The sequence below is a fragment of the Excalfactoria chinensis genome, chromosome 1 (genome assembly GCF_039878825.1).
Source record: "Excalfactoria chinensis isolate bCotChi1 chromosome 1, bCotChi1.hap2, whole genome shotgun sequence".
In the NCBI taxonomy this organism is placed as follows: Eukaryota; Metazoa; Chordata; class Aves; order Galliformes; family Phasianidae; genus Excalfactoria; species Excalfactoria chinensis.
This window is the reverse complement of record NC_092825.1, coordinates 3,011,242-3,029,209: the sequence shown is the minus strand read 5'-3', so window position 1 is coordinate 3,029,209 and position 17,968 is coordinate 3,011,242. Positions and strand designations below refer to the sequence as shown.

General features: G+C 41.4%; 1 protein-coding gene across 1 annotated transcript; it reads left to right on the top strand.

Annotated features, from left to right (window-relative positions):
• The first annotated feature begins 579 nt into the window (after positions 1–579).
• On the top strand, positions 580–17,356 carry IL15RA (interleukin 15 receptor subunit alpha). The gene is made up of 5 exons (XM_072357035.1): positions 580–823; positions 12,098–12,283; positions 12,502–12,609; positions 13,198–13,434; positions 14,906–17,356. Exons 1-5 carry the CDS (start codon positions 763–765, stop codon positions 14,947–14,949), a joined length of 636 nt encoding a protein of 211 aa, XP_072213136.1. The 5' UTR covers positions 580–762; the 3' UTR covers positions 14,950–17,356.
• The last annotated feature ends 612 nt before the right edge of the window (positions 17,357–17,968 follow it).

The window sequence follows — 17,968 nt, the reverse complement described above, 5'->3', positions numbered from 1 at the left end:
TCCAGGTCTTTCGGACTACATGGAGATAAAGCACAATATTTCCTTCCCCGTTTTCAGTTTTCCCTTTGTAGGAATCTGTTTTGCTGAAGCTGAAACCTGGACAATTCATGAACAAGAGAAGCCATTTCCAAACCTGCCAGCCTCATTCTTATAGGTTTTTATGGGTCAAATGTCCTTCCTTCAGAAGTTCAGCTGCCTCAGAGAAGCTGCGTACATCAAAACATATTGGAGTGGGGTTTCACTACAAGCAGATAAACTTCCAAAAAGCCAAAGCAATATCCCTTGGGACTTTGTTGGCAGAGCACACAGCTTGTGCCTAATACCCACGCTCTTACACCAGACAGCTATGCTATGGTGATGATCCTTCTCAAATGCTTGTTCAGCCGCACATTTGGAGTTGAGTGGTTGCACAGACCTGCTAATATTTTGCCCCTTCTACTGCCCTCAGCTGCAGGAACATCTCTGGAGTCAGCAGCTCTGATGTGTCAAACCACTTCCTCCACATGACGGCACGCACTGCGGTGCTGTGCATTAGGTTTGATTTCCTGGATAAAAGCTACTAATACCTAAAGAGCCTTTAATCTCTCCGCGGAGCCAGTCAGTGAAACAACCATTTGCTGACCACAGAGTGCTTGCTCGTCATTGGTAATTCTAGGGCTAACCATGCAGTAGATAGCTTGTAGGGTCAGCCAACACCAGCCCATCGCTTCTCAGAAACTTCACCATCCTTGGCGTTACGGAGGAAGGATGTAATCAAGTCCCATGGAGCTCAAGCGCCTTTTGATGTGGCTCTTGCTTGGATCCATCATGGGAACAAGGGCAGGTAAATGACTCTTTCTGCTTTTTCGGGAGGGAAAATATGATTTGCATTTTCATGGTGGCTGCTGGAGGATGTTCGCAACATCCTGACTCCTTTCAGGTAAGGAAAGACGTTAAGCACTTACTTAAGGAATTTTTATTCTAAGAAAATGAGAGGAATGGGTTTTGTGCCCACAAAGCATCAGTCAGAGACAATCCAGAGCAGCGCGGGATACTTTTGTCTGAGTAATGTATGTATCCTCCAACCCATCACTGGAACAGTGGGCAGATCAAAGCAACTTCGGGCTTCTCAGGCAGCTTCTGAGTTTGTTTTTCCATTTTCTGTGTAACATTAGGAAATATAAAAATAGGCACCGAAATGTCATTGCTTCTGTAGGTAAAACTGATAGCCCTGCTATAAGCTAAAATGTGCCGTCCAAGTTTGCTATGGTTACTAAAGGTACCAAATATCCTTTCAGCTACACCTCCCAAACAGCAGCACCTATAAAATATATATGGAGGCAGCTAATTCATTCAGCACAGTTTTATATGTGTATACATTGTAAAACTGCTTATATTTGGCTCATATATTGTGACAGTTGTGTGCACTAAGGAATGGTTTGGTGATATACCAGTGTGTTTGCTTTTAAACTGGTGATGCCCAGGTTCAGAGGTGTGAGCAGACACAGCCTAAAGTAGAGTCTTGGATAACCTCATATTTTAACTGCTAATGGATCATCTCCAGCACGGCTACAGCTTTCATTAAGGTCAGGGCATCTCAAGGAAAGGCTGGGATGCTTATAACCAAATAGTTCTACCCATTAATGCAGAAGTACTTTAACAAATATTTCACTCTCAGCTGATTTCATTCTGGTTAAATAATTTTGACTGTAAAGGCTGAACCTTTTCCTATGTGGGGTATATTTGTGCTGTTCAAGTGCTGCATGTGAGAGCAACAGAGTGAGACTTTCAGCCAGAGATATGTAAATGGATGGGATCGCTTCTGGGATGAGTCAGATCCCTATATCTTGCTTTCTGTATTACTGTGCCTAGGAGACATTGTGAGAGTTCTTGCTGACAAGTCTCGTTTATCAGAAATCTTTCTGGGTTTTGGAAAAGAAAAATAAAATGGTGAGGTGTTAAGTAGTTGCATTTTATGCAATTTTACATGATCTAGTTCTTTGATGAATAAATAAATGCATAGCGTTGCATTCTTTGCTGTACCTCTAAGCTTCTCTTCCCTCCCTCAGCTCTCTGTATTTATTTTGAATGTCTCTCCCAGTGCTCATACATAATAATTCCTATCTATATAAATGTCTCCCTGCAAATAACACAAATGGGTAGAAATACTGCCCTTTGTACCAGCTTAGAACTTCTTATCATATGGATGCCTAAAGTACTGTGGTTGCAAGACCTGCTGTATTTATTCCTTATGGGGATCGACAAGGAGAGTGTTTATTCCTTATGGTCTTCAACGGGGAGAACTGGGAATAGGCACAAGCAAAGGAAAGGGAAAGAAGCTACGTCAAAGAGGTGAAAAAAGAGCCACATCTTTCTAATCCCAACACACACCATGCTATTGGTGTTACTTTGCCTTATTCTTTTCAGCTCTGCCCAATACTTCAGGTTCAGTTCAGTAAACAGATCTTGCCACAGTTGTTGTTTGCAAGAGTTTCAGCCAAAAAAAAAACCACCAAACCCACCAAAAAAGAACTATTGGCAATAAACATCATTGGGGAAAAAGAAAATAAAGTCTATTATTTTAAAGAACGGTTTCACCGATGGTTCTCAAAGTGCTTTGGAGAGGGCAGAGTTCTCTGATATTAAACGGGGAAACCAAGGGTTGTTAATTTAAACTACACTTTAGTGCTGAAAATGGAGAGGAGAAATTGAGATATTTCTCCTGAAGAACATCACTTTTACCTCATTTACCCTGCACAGCAGCAGTGCCTAGGAGCTGTAAGCACGGACAGGACGTATGCTAGGTGAGGGTCAAATACAAGATGAAAGCTGGACTGTGCTCCTACAGTCTTTCCACCTTGGTATTCATTTTACAGGAATACATTGAATATATTTGCAAGTCAAACCTGGAAGGGATTAAAACTCACAAAAAGAAGAATTTCATTCAGCTGAATTTCATCCACACAAGATGGGTAGCAGATCTCAGTCATTTAAATGAGAGGAATTTCTTTCCCATTATACTTGCATATTAGCACTTGCTTCCATGGATTTGAAATGCAATGCAGAATAAATTACGGTTGTCAACCACATACAAGTGCTTCTTCTAAGGTCAAATAGAGAGCAAATATGTTTATAGAACTTGCAGATACAGTGATCCGCAGCAGCAAAGTGCCCATCATAGAGTTACAATCAAAAACTAATTTTTTAATTGCTAAAATTGTGATCCTGAAAAGAAAAAAAAAACAACATTGTGGAGAGAAATCCTGCTTATGAGATAGAGAGATCTCCTCCCTGCATATGTCCCCATATGTCTCTCATTTCCAGTTTGATCTTAAGGGTCTTTTACAACTTAAATGATGCCATGATTCTGTATGATTCTATAATTACCTCTTATTATGATATAAAATCCTCTCTAGCTACTACTGGAAAGAAACTACCTTTGACTTTGCTCACTAGAGCATCACTTGCTCCCTGTAGTATCATGTTTTTGGCCCCACTTCCTGATGTCCAGATGAGTACCTTTGTCTCTCCTGTTACACCAGCTGCATCTTCAGATCCAAGCTTTTGGATGTTAACTATGGTGTTTTACCACCAGACCTTTATCTTGAATCTTGGAATGATTTTTCAACCTGAATTACTTACTCTTCTTTCCATCTTCTCCAATGCTTCTCCAAAATCACATTTCCAAAGTCCTCTCATGACTTTCTTTGCTCAAATCCCCATTCCTCATCCCACCACTTTATCATCTGCTGCCCTTTTTCTTGATGTTCTCTCTTTTTAAAGTGCAAGCACTCAGAAAAAGGATACATGTTCTTCTTTAGTTGGCAAAATGTTCCATGCATCACAAGGTCAGAGAAAGAAATCAAATAATTTCCATCCCACTCTTAAGAGCTCCAACAAAGATCTCAATGACCAGTTCTACACTAAGGTCATAAGTGAAATGAAATTGAGTTCTAAATTCCAAAAGTCAAGATTCCCACCAGGCCTTTTTTCAATGTTGTCCAAGACTGGGACACTTGCTCAACATCCAGTACCACTATCTGAGAAGATCTTCTCCATAGCAAAAAAAAGGAGAGGCTGAGAAAGTTCCAGCCAATAGAGTCTGAATGTCCATCACTGCATAAAAGGCCAAATTTCCTTCTCAGTAATGTTACTTCCATTTAGATACCTAATAGCCAAGTGTAACTGAAGCCACAGATTTAAGCAAAAAAACTGATAAATCTATTTAAAAACCAAATGCCACACACCAAAGCAAGGCTTTCACATACAATATCTACAAAATCAGACACTGTGTTCTCCTATCATTTTGTATACAGGGCTTTCCTTTAAGGAAACTGAGCTCTGTGAATTCACCACAGAACCAAGAAGGCTATAAACACAGAGAAAAAAAAAGAAAAAGAACAGAATAAGAAAAACAAATGTTTCCTGTTCTCCACTTCATACACTTCCTATTCACTGAGCTGTATTTGAGCTAGTTTCGTTTACCTACCATTCACTCCCTTATGAAGCACTCCCCCTCTCTCTTAACATTCCCTCTTTCAAATCCACATTTGCAGTGCAAGTCTCCTGCCCAGTCCCTACCAGGTGTGAAATTTCATCTTCTTTAACTTAACTTTAGTGATTTGCACCATTGATATGTCCATCAAGATGGGTGAGTAGACCCCTTTCCTACTCAGAGTTGATAAAGAAATGCTTTTAGGGTGCAGATCATCTACTAGACTGCAGATAAGGGAGTGATGAGTCACTGCCAGCAAGTCCATTTCTAGTGATTACAGAGGGATTTAAAATGTCTGCTATTTGTCTGCTGGGTGGCACTCATTAGTTTGTGCTTTAAAAAAGGCATGAATCTATTTTAATGGGGATAGATGTGTTTATGGAAGAGGGGAAACAAATCACTGGATCATAGAATGATTATAGAATGATAAAATCAGTTGGCTTGGAAGGGATCCTTAAAGGTCATTTAGTCCAGCTGCTCTGCACTGAATATGGACATCCACATCTCGATCAGGTTCCTCAGAGCCCTGTTCAGACTGGCCTTGGATGTCTTCAGGGATGGGGCAATCACCACCTCTCTGGGCTTCCTGTACCAGTGCCTCACCACCCTTAACATAAAACCTTTTTCCTTATCTTGGAAAAAATTCTTCCTAGTTGTAATCTCCCCTCTTTTAGTCTGAAACCATTTCCCCTTGTCCTGACACAACAGATCCTCCTGATAAGTATGTCCTCTTCCTTCTTATAGCCCCCTTTAGGATGGCTGCTCTCCAGCTTCCCCACAGCCTTCTCTGTGCTGAACAGCCCCAGCTCTCTCAGCCTGTCCTCATATGAGAGCAGTTCCATCCCTTGGATCCTTTCTGTGGCCCTCCCCTGGATGTGCTCCAACAGGTCAAGGACTCCCCATCTGAACACAGAACTCCAGGGGAGGTCTCGTAGCACAGAGCAGAGGGGCAGGATCAGGTCCCTTGCCCTGCTGGCCACACTTTTGTTTGAGTCCAGGATACAGTGGGCTTTCTGTTTTGCAAGAGCAAGCTTCCGGCTCACATCCAAGTTTCCATCCACCAATTACCCCCAAAATTATCAGTGAAGGAGCATCTACGTCATAAGAAGACACAACTCTTCAGGCTGCTTTGTTGGGAGCTCACAGCACTGGAGATTTAAGATTTAAACGAAATCAGTGTACTGTCTACACCGTATTAATTCCCATTGCAAACACTGAGTGCTCACCCACCACTGCAGCTGATAAAAAGAGAAGCACCTGTAGGCATTGTATTGAAGAATGTAATTTAGATGCCTACTGTCCTCCAGAAATGCCAGCTTAGCTCCACTCCTTATGGAGGGAGCTAAGAAAGCAGCTAAAAGGCTAAACTATGCTTGTGAATTATCCCTGGGCATAAGAAAGGTTCTCCCATTGTAACAAATTCCAGTCTTGTTTATGGAAATATTTAGATTAAGAACACTTTCATCCTTTTTAACAAAGTGTTAACAGAGAAATCCCCAACTCGTATTCCAACTTATTTTATGCTATCTTTTCAATAGAAACATGTTCTAGAATAACACGCTCAGCAGACATTAAATTATCTATTCCTTAGAATAAAATAGGAATATGGAAACCAATCTCCTGTCCTGTAGGGTTGGTGTCATTCCCATTGCTCATCAAAACTCGTGGCTGGCAATTTCATTTACAGTGCATTTCTGTCACTTAAATTGCAGACTCGTGACATACCAAGATGAATTCATAAAATAATCTGTGTTTAATCTGCAGTAAAGACAACCAAAATCTCACAGGCAAATTATCGTCAACATCAGGTCTGCAGCTCAGCATCACAGCTTCCATCTATTGCCAGCTCACAAACCCACATAGACTTAGATGGCCTTAATCAGATGGGATAGAAGCAGGCAGAGCTACAACTACCTCGTTATTGGGCCCTTTGGGAATAAAAAAGTTCTGAAGTTAGAAAAAGTTCATTACCATTTCAGTCCAGTTGCTGGTATCAATTCCTTCTGTTCACCCATATCAGTTTCGTCTTCAGGAGGTATGCTCTATTTAGAGAGCACAGAGTTTCAGACAACATGAACCCCTTGGGCTGAATTAGCATTTCAGGAACAGCCCGGGGGAATCTCTTCATTTTGGCATGGTTTGATTTCTTGGCATCTCTAGGGAAAGGTTCTCTTCATCTCTGAACTGGCAGCTGTGTGAACTTCCTGGCTTCATCCCCTGCTCCTACCCAGATCTTCAAACAGCCAGTTTCCTACTGATCCCTTCCTATTGACTTTGTATTTAGGGGGAAAATGTTCTATGTCTGCATCTCACTGTTTTAACTTTACATCAGAATAATGTCAGCACCGGTGACACAACGTCACATGGCAGAGGAAATTCTGAGTTTAGGCTGCCATGGCATGACTCACTGCCTGTGTTTGACTAATCACTAAAAATACCTGCTAGGAATTTCCCCGTTCACTTATTCGGGACAAAAGGTGCTGTTCTGATTCCTTATCTAACACTTCTTTGCCAATTCAGACATGGAAGAGAAAAACACAGGTGAGTTTCAAAAATACTGATAGTGCACAGCTGCTGTGAGCAAAGTTTTCTACTGGGTCAATAATATATATGATTGGTTGGGAAATCTCAGGGAAGAAATACAAGCATTCAAGGAACTGTTGTGGTTTAGCTAATGGTTTTCTTTCCTCTGAGCCTAGAAGGGGGAGATTTAGACTGGATGTAAGAAAAAATAGATCTAGTTGTAGATGTCCTTATTCATTGCAGAGGAGTAGGACTAGATGAGCTTTAAAGGTCCCTTCCAACTCAAGCGATTCTATGATTCTATGACAATAGCATTAAATGTTGAGGAGAGCCTAACTTGTAGGGATAGAAAGTAGAGATAAAGTCAAGGAGATGAGGCTGGGAAAAATAGATCCACAGCAAGTAATTTATGGAATTTCTCAACTGGTCAGAGCATTGAAATAAAGACCTCCATCACTAGTTCTATGGGACCTTTGTGGCTATTTTATGTGTTATTGAAAAGCTCTTCAATCCTGCAGGGTAGAGTAAGGTTTATCTTGCCTAATTTCTAATTAAGGACCCAGTCTCACCCTGATGCCTGTGTTCCGTGCTTAATCACTGAATTACAGTGATTTAATTGTTAGGTATGCATCAGTTATGAAAGGCAGTTAAGCTTCATTTAGCACAGGATGATAAACTTATGATATGGCATGGTTTGTAGGCCAAAACACAAACACATTAATGAATTCTGCCTAGCGTTGGCCTCTGATAACACCTATATGGTATCTGAGTGCTTATATGGGTGTCCCAGATGCCTTAAGATATCTGAAATGGCACTGGGGGATCTTTCCTTAAGTAGGAATAGCAGGAACCCACCTATCTTATGACACAGATGACAAGCAGTGGCTTGCAGGCCTTGGAAGACTTAACAACCTTAATTCTGGGGAACATGACAAAAGATGCTATGTTTTAAACTTTACATTTTGCAGATACTGATCATCTGAATTTGTAAGTCTCCATCTACTATATAGATAATACTCAAAAACTGTTCCAAGATTTCCAGGAATGCTGTAGGCACCAAAAATCATAGAATCATAGAATCATTAAGGTTGGTAGAGACCACTAGGATCATCTAGTCCAACCACCAACCCATCACCACTATGCCCACTAAACCATGTATCTCAGTGGCACATCTGCCCTTACTCTGTTGATACAGGGAGAAATGAGGAATAGAATAGTTAGATAGTTAATACCTCTAAATGTTAACTTAAAGTCATATGGTAGTTTTGGTGGGGAGGAGATGTAAAGGGTGACGGTTGATGAAGCTTTCAAGGGAAAGAAAGAAAGAGAGGAAAGAAAGAAAGAGAGGAAAGTGATCATCAGGTTTGAAGTAGAAGGCGATGAGGGTAAACAGCAACTTTGGGGATGGAGATATGAAGGATGTGCTGAAGGAAACCTGGGAGGCAAAATCCCCAGAGGAGATTTGAAGGTCATGTTAGGACACTGAAACAGAGACCCCTATTACTAGTGTTGTGAGATCTTAATGGTTTTTAAACTGATTGTTGGCATGAATGTAGCCCCAGAGTTGCTGTAGAATTATGAAGAAGTCAGAGGACAGCTGGTCTGTGGAAAGCTGGGCCACTAGAATCAATGAAGTAGATGTCTCCTGAGTGTGCTGGTCTTTTATCAGATCTGTATTTTCTTATCACAAGAATACAAACAGACTAACATTAATTGCCACCTAGGTGAAAAACCATGGAAAATTAAAATTAACCTTCCTTAAAAAACGTAAAAAGTCAGAAATCTAATCACAGAGTAGATCTGCACTGCTGTTCCCTAGATCCCTAGCTTTTTCCCATCTGTTGACTCTTCTATCACCCACACCGCAGGGATTTTGAGTCTTTTAGGGTCAAACCATCCAGTTGCCTTGGGCACAAAGAGTGACTGGGGTTCTGGGGTGATGGTAGAGCTTTGTGTCTGCAGTACAATCCAGATCTCTTCCAGACTCCTTCTTGGCACAGGTTTTCTATGTGATGTCTAGTGCCATGAAACATTCTTGCACACCTATATGCGACCACCTACAGCCCCTGCAGCTTTGGAGGATACTTACTATACCTCAAAGAGAGCATGAAGTAGTAAATAAGTTTGAGCCTGTGAAGCTTCTAGAAGTCAAAGCACTGGGAGCTCTTTTGGGTTTGGTGGCCAAATTATAGTTTCCAGTCTTAGATGGACTCCACTGGGTATGTTGTCATGATCAGTAATTACTAATACATCTACTGCCACAATTTCTGGAGTGCGGGATGACAGCTGAGGCTTGTTTGGGTTAGGCATGGTGCCACTAACTGTCAGACACAGAAAATTTAACATCCAAATATAAGACTTTAGAAATGCAGAAATAGAATTAATCAGCGTGCTGGGAACCTACTTATTCTTGAAAGGCAGGTAAAGGACCACTTAAAGAAAAGCATCTTTGAACACAGATAGGACACCTAGAGACAATGAAGAGGAATAATGTCAGTTGATGTCTTGGCACATCCATATTCATGCAAGGTTCCTCCCAGTGTGAGGACCGGTATAATGGTAATCCTGAAAGCTGATTGATTCTGTATCAAACAATGGGAGAAGAGGTCAAACATGACAAGACCAGAGGTTTTGAATGGATATGATTGTTGGTAAGGAGAAGGTTCTCTTCTGCTTGAGAACCCTTCGAACCTGGGCCATTCTGTGATTCTGAGAAAGCCAATGGAGAAAAGCAAAGAGAAGCTGACAATGGCCAAGGTAAGGCCTAGGAGAGTCATCTTTCTAAATTCTTTCTGGATCAAAGGTAGGAATGTGGTTTTAAAAGCCAAATAAGTTACATCAGTTGTTTAGATGAGAAAAGGTGAGGTGGATGAAATGAAAAGTCTAGATCCCAGGAATGTTGCATGAGATCCATCTGAATCTTGCACCTTTTGATCCAAGAGCACAGCTTAACTGGAAACGAGGTATTGCTCGCTGTTACCTCTGTGCACCATTTATACACAATCCTCATCTGATGCCTGCAGCTTCAGAAGAAACCTAGATTCATTTGATCACCGACTGAAAAAATGGTTGCCCTTCATGATGAATAGGGTAGATGCTGTGGCTTTTCTTAAGAAGAGACTAAAGAGTTGTAGGTTTGGGTACCTTGTGTTGAGATTCAGATCTGCAGTCTGCTTCAAAGAGGCGTTTGAAGTCTTGAGGGAAACATGCTTTTAGCTTATAGGGAAAGTGAGAGTACGTGCTCTCAACTTGCTGCTCATCTGATAACTCTTTAATTTTAATCACCCTGACAGTCTGTGGTAAACCATGTGGTTAACTATTTCGAGTGCTGTGTGCTTCACTTGAAGCCACAGTCTGATGTAGTTTGTGAGGTGAGTTCTTTGATAACACAAAGACACGGGGGCATGAAAACAGTCCTTGTGTGGCTTGGCTGTTGAGCCATTCACAGTGCTCTTCATTGTATCCTTCTTTGAACTTACTGACTTTTACCGAGTGGCAGGATAATGAAAAGCAAAACAGGCAGAGAATATCAAAGTGAGAAAATGATGAGTGGCTCTAATAGAGCTTTACAGGACTGGGCTTGGGGATTGCTGGCTGGTTTGCTGTAGGCATGGCTTTGTTTCAGGGAGAAGTCTTTTTAGGAAGTCAAGGGCAGATGCCAAATGAACAGCTATCAGGAATTCAAGGCTCTTTCACAGTCTTTCTTGCTAGTTCCAAGGCTGCATTAACTATGACTGTAGAAAATGTGAAGAAAGTAATTAAATATTTTACTCATAATAGCTGCTACTATTATGCATAGGCTTAAGGGGCCGCAGAGCATGAACCCAAATATACTGAGTGCCTGCTCTGATGCAGCCAGTATATTTTATTTTCAAATTTCTCAGCCTTTAGACCTTAAGAAGTCATTAAGTAGTGCCTTTATTATATTCTGGGTCTACAGCTCAACTTTCAAGTGCACTGAAAATGATCTCAATTCATTCCAACTGATTGAGAAGCATATTTAGTTGCAATTTGCTGATGACACAGCACTTAACATCCTTGTTTGGGGACAAGTTATATATAGGCTTGAAAATACATTTCCCAGTAAGCTGCTTGTTGGTGTGCCCAGATAGAACTGAGTCTACTCCCCTTTTACAGATGACTGTAACTTTTAATACTTTTTGGTAAGTGTAGATAAATGCAAGTTTCACATTAAATAGTGGAGATTCCCAAAGTTGGAATTTTTTTGCATTTTGCCCAAATCTATGCTTGTAAAATCAATGGTAACGACTAATTCCAATGTGAATAAAGATAGTTAACAATAACAATAATAATAATAAAAAAAGTAATAAATACATTTTAAAGCATGTAAAATAACTACTAATAATAACCAGATGTGGGGACAATCAATCAAAGAAGCAAAGCTTCTTCCATTCCCTTCATGCCATCCAGTTTCATCCCTTAGCCCTCCAACAATGGACCAGTCCTCTGTTAGGAGGAAGAGGAGGAAGCTGGAGTGGCACCTTCACAGAATCACAGAATCACAGAATCACCTTGACTTAGATGACTCTGAATTTACTTCCAGGACAGCCAAACAGAGCTTCAGACAGACCTGGATGTTTGCAACATGTGGTGCCATCACCTCACGGTCATGCACCCAGGTTGCACTTGGGTGACTTCTGAACCTCCCATGAGGTCTGTTTCTTCTACAGGAGCACCACCCTGTCACAAGAAGCAACTCCAGGAGCTCTGTACTTGGAGATCACTTTCTAAGAAAATTTGTGCAAGGGAGCTTTGCCCATCTAACATCAATGCCACAGCCACCAATGCCATAGGCACCCCAGGCATAAATGCAATAATGCAGAGCTCACTCTGGTTGACAGCCTGAATTGTGTTTCACCCAGGTGATGTTCTTATCAAGCCGAATTCAGTTTCCCTTAGCCAGCTCCAAAACCCTTTCTTCTAACCTCTATAACTTCCAACTTCTTACTGGGAGCAGAGTTAGGCCCAGATACTTAACTGAGCACAGTCTGGCACTGATAATTCAGAAAGACACTGGAAGCCTTTGGCAAGTAAGGTGGGTGCACAGGCTGCTCTGATTCATAGGTTTTCTGATTGCAGAAAAATGCCCACGTCTTTCAACTACTGAATTTGCTGATTTGGCTGCTGAAGCATATCCAGTGAAGACCAAACTGCGTTATGAATGTGACAGTGGCTACAGGAGAAGAAGTGGGAACTCCTTGACGATTCGGTGCCAGAATATATCAGGGACTGCTTCTTGGGTCTACGATGAACTTGTATGTATTGGTAAGTGATTTCCAACGTTTTTTTTTGGCACTTGTGGTGCTTTCCCAAAGTGTAGTGTAAGATGTAACAGGGCACTTCTGTGACAAATGATCTTTTGTGCTTATCTTTGCAAGTTAAAACTTCTAACAAGTCTGTTCTGTCTGTAAAAGCTTGATTGCTCAGGCTTAGCTCTGCTCTCCATCTTGCTTTCATGCAGTAAATACATCTTCCTTTCACAGATGAGAAACTTTTGTTCTCAAGGAATCACACAGCTAAGTTAAATTCTATAGAAGAGCCAGCAGGAGAAACCCAGAGCCCAGCACCTCCGAAGCAAGTAAACAATTCAAGTAAGTTAGAGCCTAATCAGCACTATAACACTTCTCCCATTCATTTCCATGGAAGCAGTACAGGAGTGATAATGAGTAATTCTTAATTATTTTAGTAGTCGGGGATAATAAATTTGCTAGAATACCTGTTTGTCTGAGCAAGTGAAAACGTGCAAGCAAATGATTTCTTTAGATGTTCGAGAGGTGGGAAAGCTTGGTATATCTTACTTGTCTGTATTTTACATGAATACAAATCACGTAGTTTCTTCCCAGGTAACAGTGATAGGATGAGAGGTGGTGACCTCAAGTTGCATCAGGGGAGGTTCAGGCTGGATATTAGGAAAAATTTATCCTCAGAAAGAATGGAGAGGCACTGACACGTGCTGCCCAGGGAGGTGGTGGAGTCACCATCCCAGGAAGTGTTAAGAAAAGGGAAGACATGGCACTGAAGAACATGGGTCGATAGGCATGTTGGGGTTGGGTTGATGGCTGGTCTGGATGAGAGCTTAGAGGTCTTTTCCAACCTTAATGATTCTTTGATTCTATGAAAAACAAACACAGTAAGTCAAATATATCTGCCTAACAATGTGCTGCTTTGTGAATTCCCAGGTTTTTGTGATGTGCCCAAAACTGTCCCACATACCTCTCTAAGTGCAAACCAACAATATTCTGTGGGGCAAGTATTACATTTCAAATGCCCGACTGTCTACAACAAGCAGCTTCAATTCTCTGGCACCATCACGTGCAAGAATGTGGATGGAAATATCAAGTGGACACCCCTGGATAAGCCCTGTACCAATGACGGCTACCCTACAAACAAGCATCTGTCACGTCTTATTGAGGCAGGTAAGATTTTTCTTTGGCATCACAACAGTGTCATGACCTGTTCATAGAGGGTCTACACTCAGCCAATGCGGGAACAACCTAAGAAGAAACCTGCTTGGGGTTCAGGATGGAGAGATCAGTGACCACAGGACTCTGACAGTGGTGGACATGATACGCATGGGAAGGACAGTCACATCCTACTTGGGAGATTTCATACTAAAAAGGGAGAAGAATCTGGGAGCAGATAGAGCCACTCTGTCACATATTAGGATGAAAACAGTAGAATTTTTTCTCTTTTCTCCTCACTCCTGACAGATGAGGCCAATGCAGCCTCAATTCAAACTCCTAAATTGCACCAGCATTTCTCAGGGTGAATAGTTTTAGATGAATCGTACAACAGAAAGACTTACTTCTTCCCAGTGACTATAACAGAGCCCAGATGACTACCTCAGAGGCCACACCTGCATAATGACAGGTGAGAGATGCTGCCATGCAGTGGAGCAGGGACATTTGGACAGGAGAGCAAATCAATAAAGAATCAAGATTTTCTCTCTTTGTATGTTCAACTCATCCATCCATCCTGATACAGCCAGCGACAAGTATGTCATTTTTTAATTGGGCTCAGTCTTCACCTCATCCTGTAGATAATTACTTTGAATTTGCTTTTCTATTGAAGAGATCCATCTCTGTTCTAAAGGCCAATAAGCGTGCTGCAGGACGCATCCATGCCCACGGATGAGATGAAAAGTCGGTAAAGAAAGTGTACAGACGGTTTAAGCACTTCAGCTGTGGTTTCCAAAGGCATATCAGGGGTGTAAAGGAAAATAAATAAAAATAAAAAAATAAAAAAATCTGTTTTTTAAATGCAGTAATTTTCAAATTCTTCCTCTGAAACTTTCAGTGAATTCAGTGCGTATCTCCCACTGAAGGAAGGGAGGAAAATGTAAATATTTAAATGATGTGTTTCTTACACATTTCCAAAGGGCTGAAAGAGGACGGGAAAATAAAATATTTGCTCACAGCTAAAACCGATGCATTTAGATCAGTCTGAAATGATTTTCTCCTCCCCCTTTCCCCATCTCCCATTCAATCATTAGCTGCTAAAATAGAAATCAGCTCTTACTGTGCATATGCTCAAGACTTCGTACAAGGGCTCTTGATTCCAGCTGGAGTCTGCTGGCAGCCGTAGCACATAATAATGAAGAGGAATAATGTAGAGTGATAAAGGAAGGGAAGGAAGGATATTGCTAACTATGCCAGAGGATGCAACACTAGGATCTCCTGCTTATTTGGCCATGGTTGCCCTCTTGTTTCACAGATCCCCTCTGGTTGGGCCTGTTTGCCCCCATGAGCAAAGCAACGGGGTTGTGTGGGGGAATTATTGTCCCTGGGCATAGGGACAGGTTAAGCTGCTCTCCTTTTTCTCCTGGTTGGGGTAACTGTAGATAACTCCAGGTGCTGATTTTGTGCTGATTTTGTCTTTTTTTTACAGTCATTTTTTTCATTCTGCCTCTCCATTCTGTTGTCTTTTTGTGAGTCACCGAGCAGAGACGATAAAAGGGAAGGAACCAGGAAAACATGAAGTCTAAAAAACATCCCTGGGAGAGCTCTCAGTCGGATCTGCCACCTCATTATTGCACCGCTTGGATTTCTGAATACCTTCTCTGGTATTAAATAAATGACCCCGGATTTTGAGTTGTCTGGTTCAGCTGTTAAAAACTGGCAGAAGAAAAGCAGGAATCAGAGCTTCTGAATTCAAACAAGTGTGCATAAAACCGTTTTGTCTCAGCCATTGTGGAACTGAGAGTGACAGTTCAAATAACGGGTGGAAAATGAATCCTGTGAGGAAATTAAGGTTAATTATGCAAATATGTTGGTTTCAGATAGATTGCGCAATCAGTCTTTTTCTCTCTGGCTGGTCTGTGGGAAGCCTGGTGGAGCATCTGCCACCATTACCATGTAATTCTTTGTCCTTCGTCCCCCTGATTTCTCAGACGTGCCATGACAACTTTGTACTGCAGACTTATTTTAGCCTGGCCTCCTCACTGCTTCTATTACTACGCTGAGACATAACTTGTTCCTGTTCTGAGGCTCCTCCGCCTACGTAATCCAAAGTGTCCCTATTTCACACTTGGAAGTTTTCCTTTTCTTCTCTTTCTCTGCAAGTGCTCATTCCAGTTTCTTGTTATGTTCTTTACTAATTACTAATGGGCTCTGCCTCTCTGCTGAATGGGAATCTTCCTCTACAAGGTGGGAGGAATCTAGAATAGAGTCATAGAATCATAGAATGGCTTAGGTTGGAAGGGATCTCAAAGATAATCTAGATCTCACTACCATCCTGTGACACAGGAAAGAACTTGGTTAGCCGTGCTGCCCCCCGGAAACACTTCTACAGTATAACAATTATAATATTCTGACATAACAACAACCTCATTCCATTCCATCCTATTCCACTCCAGTATAGCTCCAGATCAGGGGAGGCACAAGATTAATTTGGCAGTTCCTGTTATACTTGCAGAGCATCAAAAAGTCTATTGCAAAGGCATCTGAGGACAGATTCAAGCATGACTTCAGCATGTGCAGTATTTGATATATACTTAGTGTACTGGGAATTTATGAGGTTTGAATAGACTTTTGCCTCTTCTTTAGCTATATTCTGCCTGGTATGATAGAGTTCAAATGAGAAAATATAAACAACATCTGAGACAGACAATGGGAAGGAACAAGTCCCTTAGAGAAACATGTTTATCTGAACCTATTGCCTGTATGTACATGTATGCTTGTACATAGCTGTACATATAGATATACACATGTATGCCTATATATAGATCAAATCCCTCAGTGTCTAAAGGCACTTGTTTCTCTTCTCTAAATGATGCCCACACTGACCAGATTACCTGCAGATGCTTACATGGAATGTCAAAAACCAAACAGGATTAATCCCTTCTAATTCAGTAGGCATGACATGTTAGTTTAGTTTTCTACTTTGTAACAGAGTGCATGTCATTACTTTTCTGAGCTGAATTCCTCTTGAGTTTTTCTCACTCCATAGCTTTAATGTTTATACTTTCCATAGCTTTTCTTTATTCCTGTTGGAGCAGGACTAATTTGTAATATGTATCTTTATAAAGATAGATATATGATGGTCTATTACACACTGGTATATTGTATGGGAGAAAACAGCAATCCGTATTTATACAATAGATGAGATGTTTTCAAACCTGCCAACTGCTCTAAAGTGTGCAAGCAGTGGTACTGAGCTCTTCCACTTCATTTGTTTAATGAACATTAGTTACTGTTAACATAACTCTGTTAAGCACTGCAATTAGGATGGCATGATTTGTTCTACTCACGGAGGTTGACTGAAGAAGGCTAATATTTTTCCTGCTTCTAGCATGCACATTTTTAGCCAGTTATGCAGATAATGAGTCATGTCTCCCATTGCCCTGATGACTTATTCTACTTTCCCTAGCCAGGCTGGCTCACGGGCCCTCTCTCCATATTTTGTCTTTGTTTCCTGGCAATCAAGGGAGACACACTGTTGGTTTGGTACCTGTAAGTAATACATACTGGAGAAATATTATAGGATTCAATTTTCTTAGCCATTGATGTCTACACAGGGTCAGAACCCAGGTGATCTCTAGCATGGGAGCTGTATATGTACTGTATCAGAAAGCCGTAAGTCTCAGATGTGCTGTACTTCACCTCCTGGTAGGGCCTGTTGGCTCAGTCCTTCAATGCAACACACAGAGAGTGTGGAAATCAGAAAGATGCAGCCTGGAAGCAAAAATCCGCCACTGAAGGAAGCTGTGGCCAAACACGTACTGTCCCTGTCCTGCTTTCTGCATGGCCACTCTTTGTATTACATGAGATGTGGTGTTTGATACTTTTATTTTGTAAACCTGATTTTCTCAGCACGGGATGATCAATAAATTGTAATGATAAATAATTCTGGATGTTTGAACGCAGGTGGTCCTTCTTGTTATGTCTACCAACCCCATGATTCTCTGGTTCTGTAATTCTGTGTGAGCCAAGATTTGTTTTCCATTACTCTGCTGGCAGCCGTAGCCCACATGATGATGAGGAGGAATAATGTAGTGTGATAAAGGAAGGGAAGGACGGATATTGCTAACTATGCCAGAGGCTGCAACATCAAGATGCAGCACAACTCAGCTCATCCTGCAGAATTACTCCCACATGTGGATGCCTACTTTAAGATGCCCAAGCACTGAGCTCAGACCCAGCCCCAGAAGTCACCGAGACTTTCAGGATGTGTCATTCACCTCTCCAAAGGCATTGCTGAAAGCATTTCCTACCACACAAAGACAAAATAATTTCTCAAGCATAAATTGAAGCACGATTCTTTTGGTTGCAGTGACAAATGAAAGAAAAACAAGAGGTGGTGACCTTATGCACAGGTACCGTTCAGCAGACAAAAAGGGTCCATATCTCAGACAACTTAAAAGATGTAATCTGAGTGCATGAAAGCAGTGAGCAGTACAGGCCCTCTCAGTCACATTCTTAACATTTTAGTTACCCACTCTTTCTAGATTCA

Excerpts from the sequence above, each read along its gene's own strand:
- IL15RA (XM_072357035.1), top strand. The coding sequence starts at position 763 with ATGGAGCTCAAGCGCCTTTTGATGTGGCTCTTGCTTGGATCCATCATG. Across the intron at positions 12,284-12,501 it reads CGATGAACTTGTATGTATTG|ATGAGAAACTTTTGTTCTCA; the intron begins GTAAGTGATTTC and ends TTCCTTTCACAG. Across the intron at positions 12,610-13,197 it reads GAAGCAAGTAAACAATTCAA|GTTTTTGTGATGTGCCCAAA; the intron begins GTAAGTTAGAGC and ends GTGAATTCCCAG.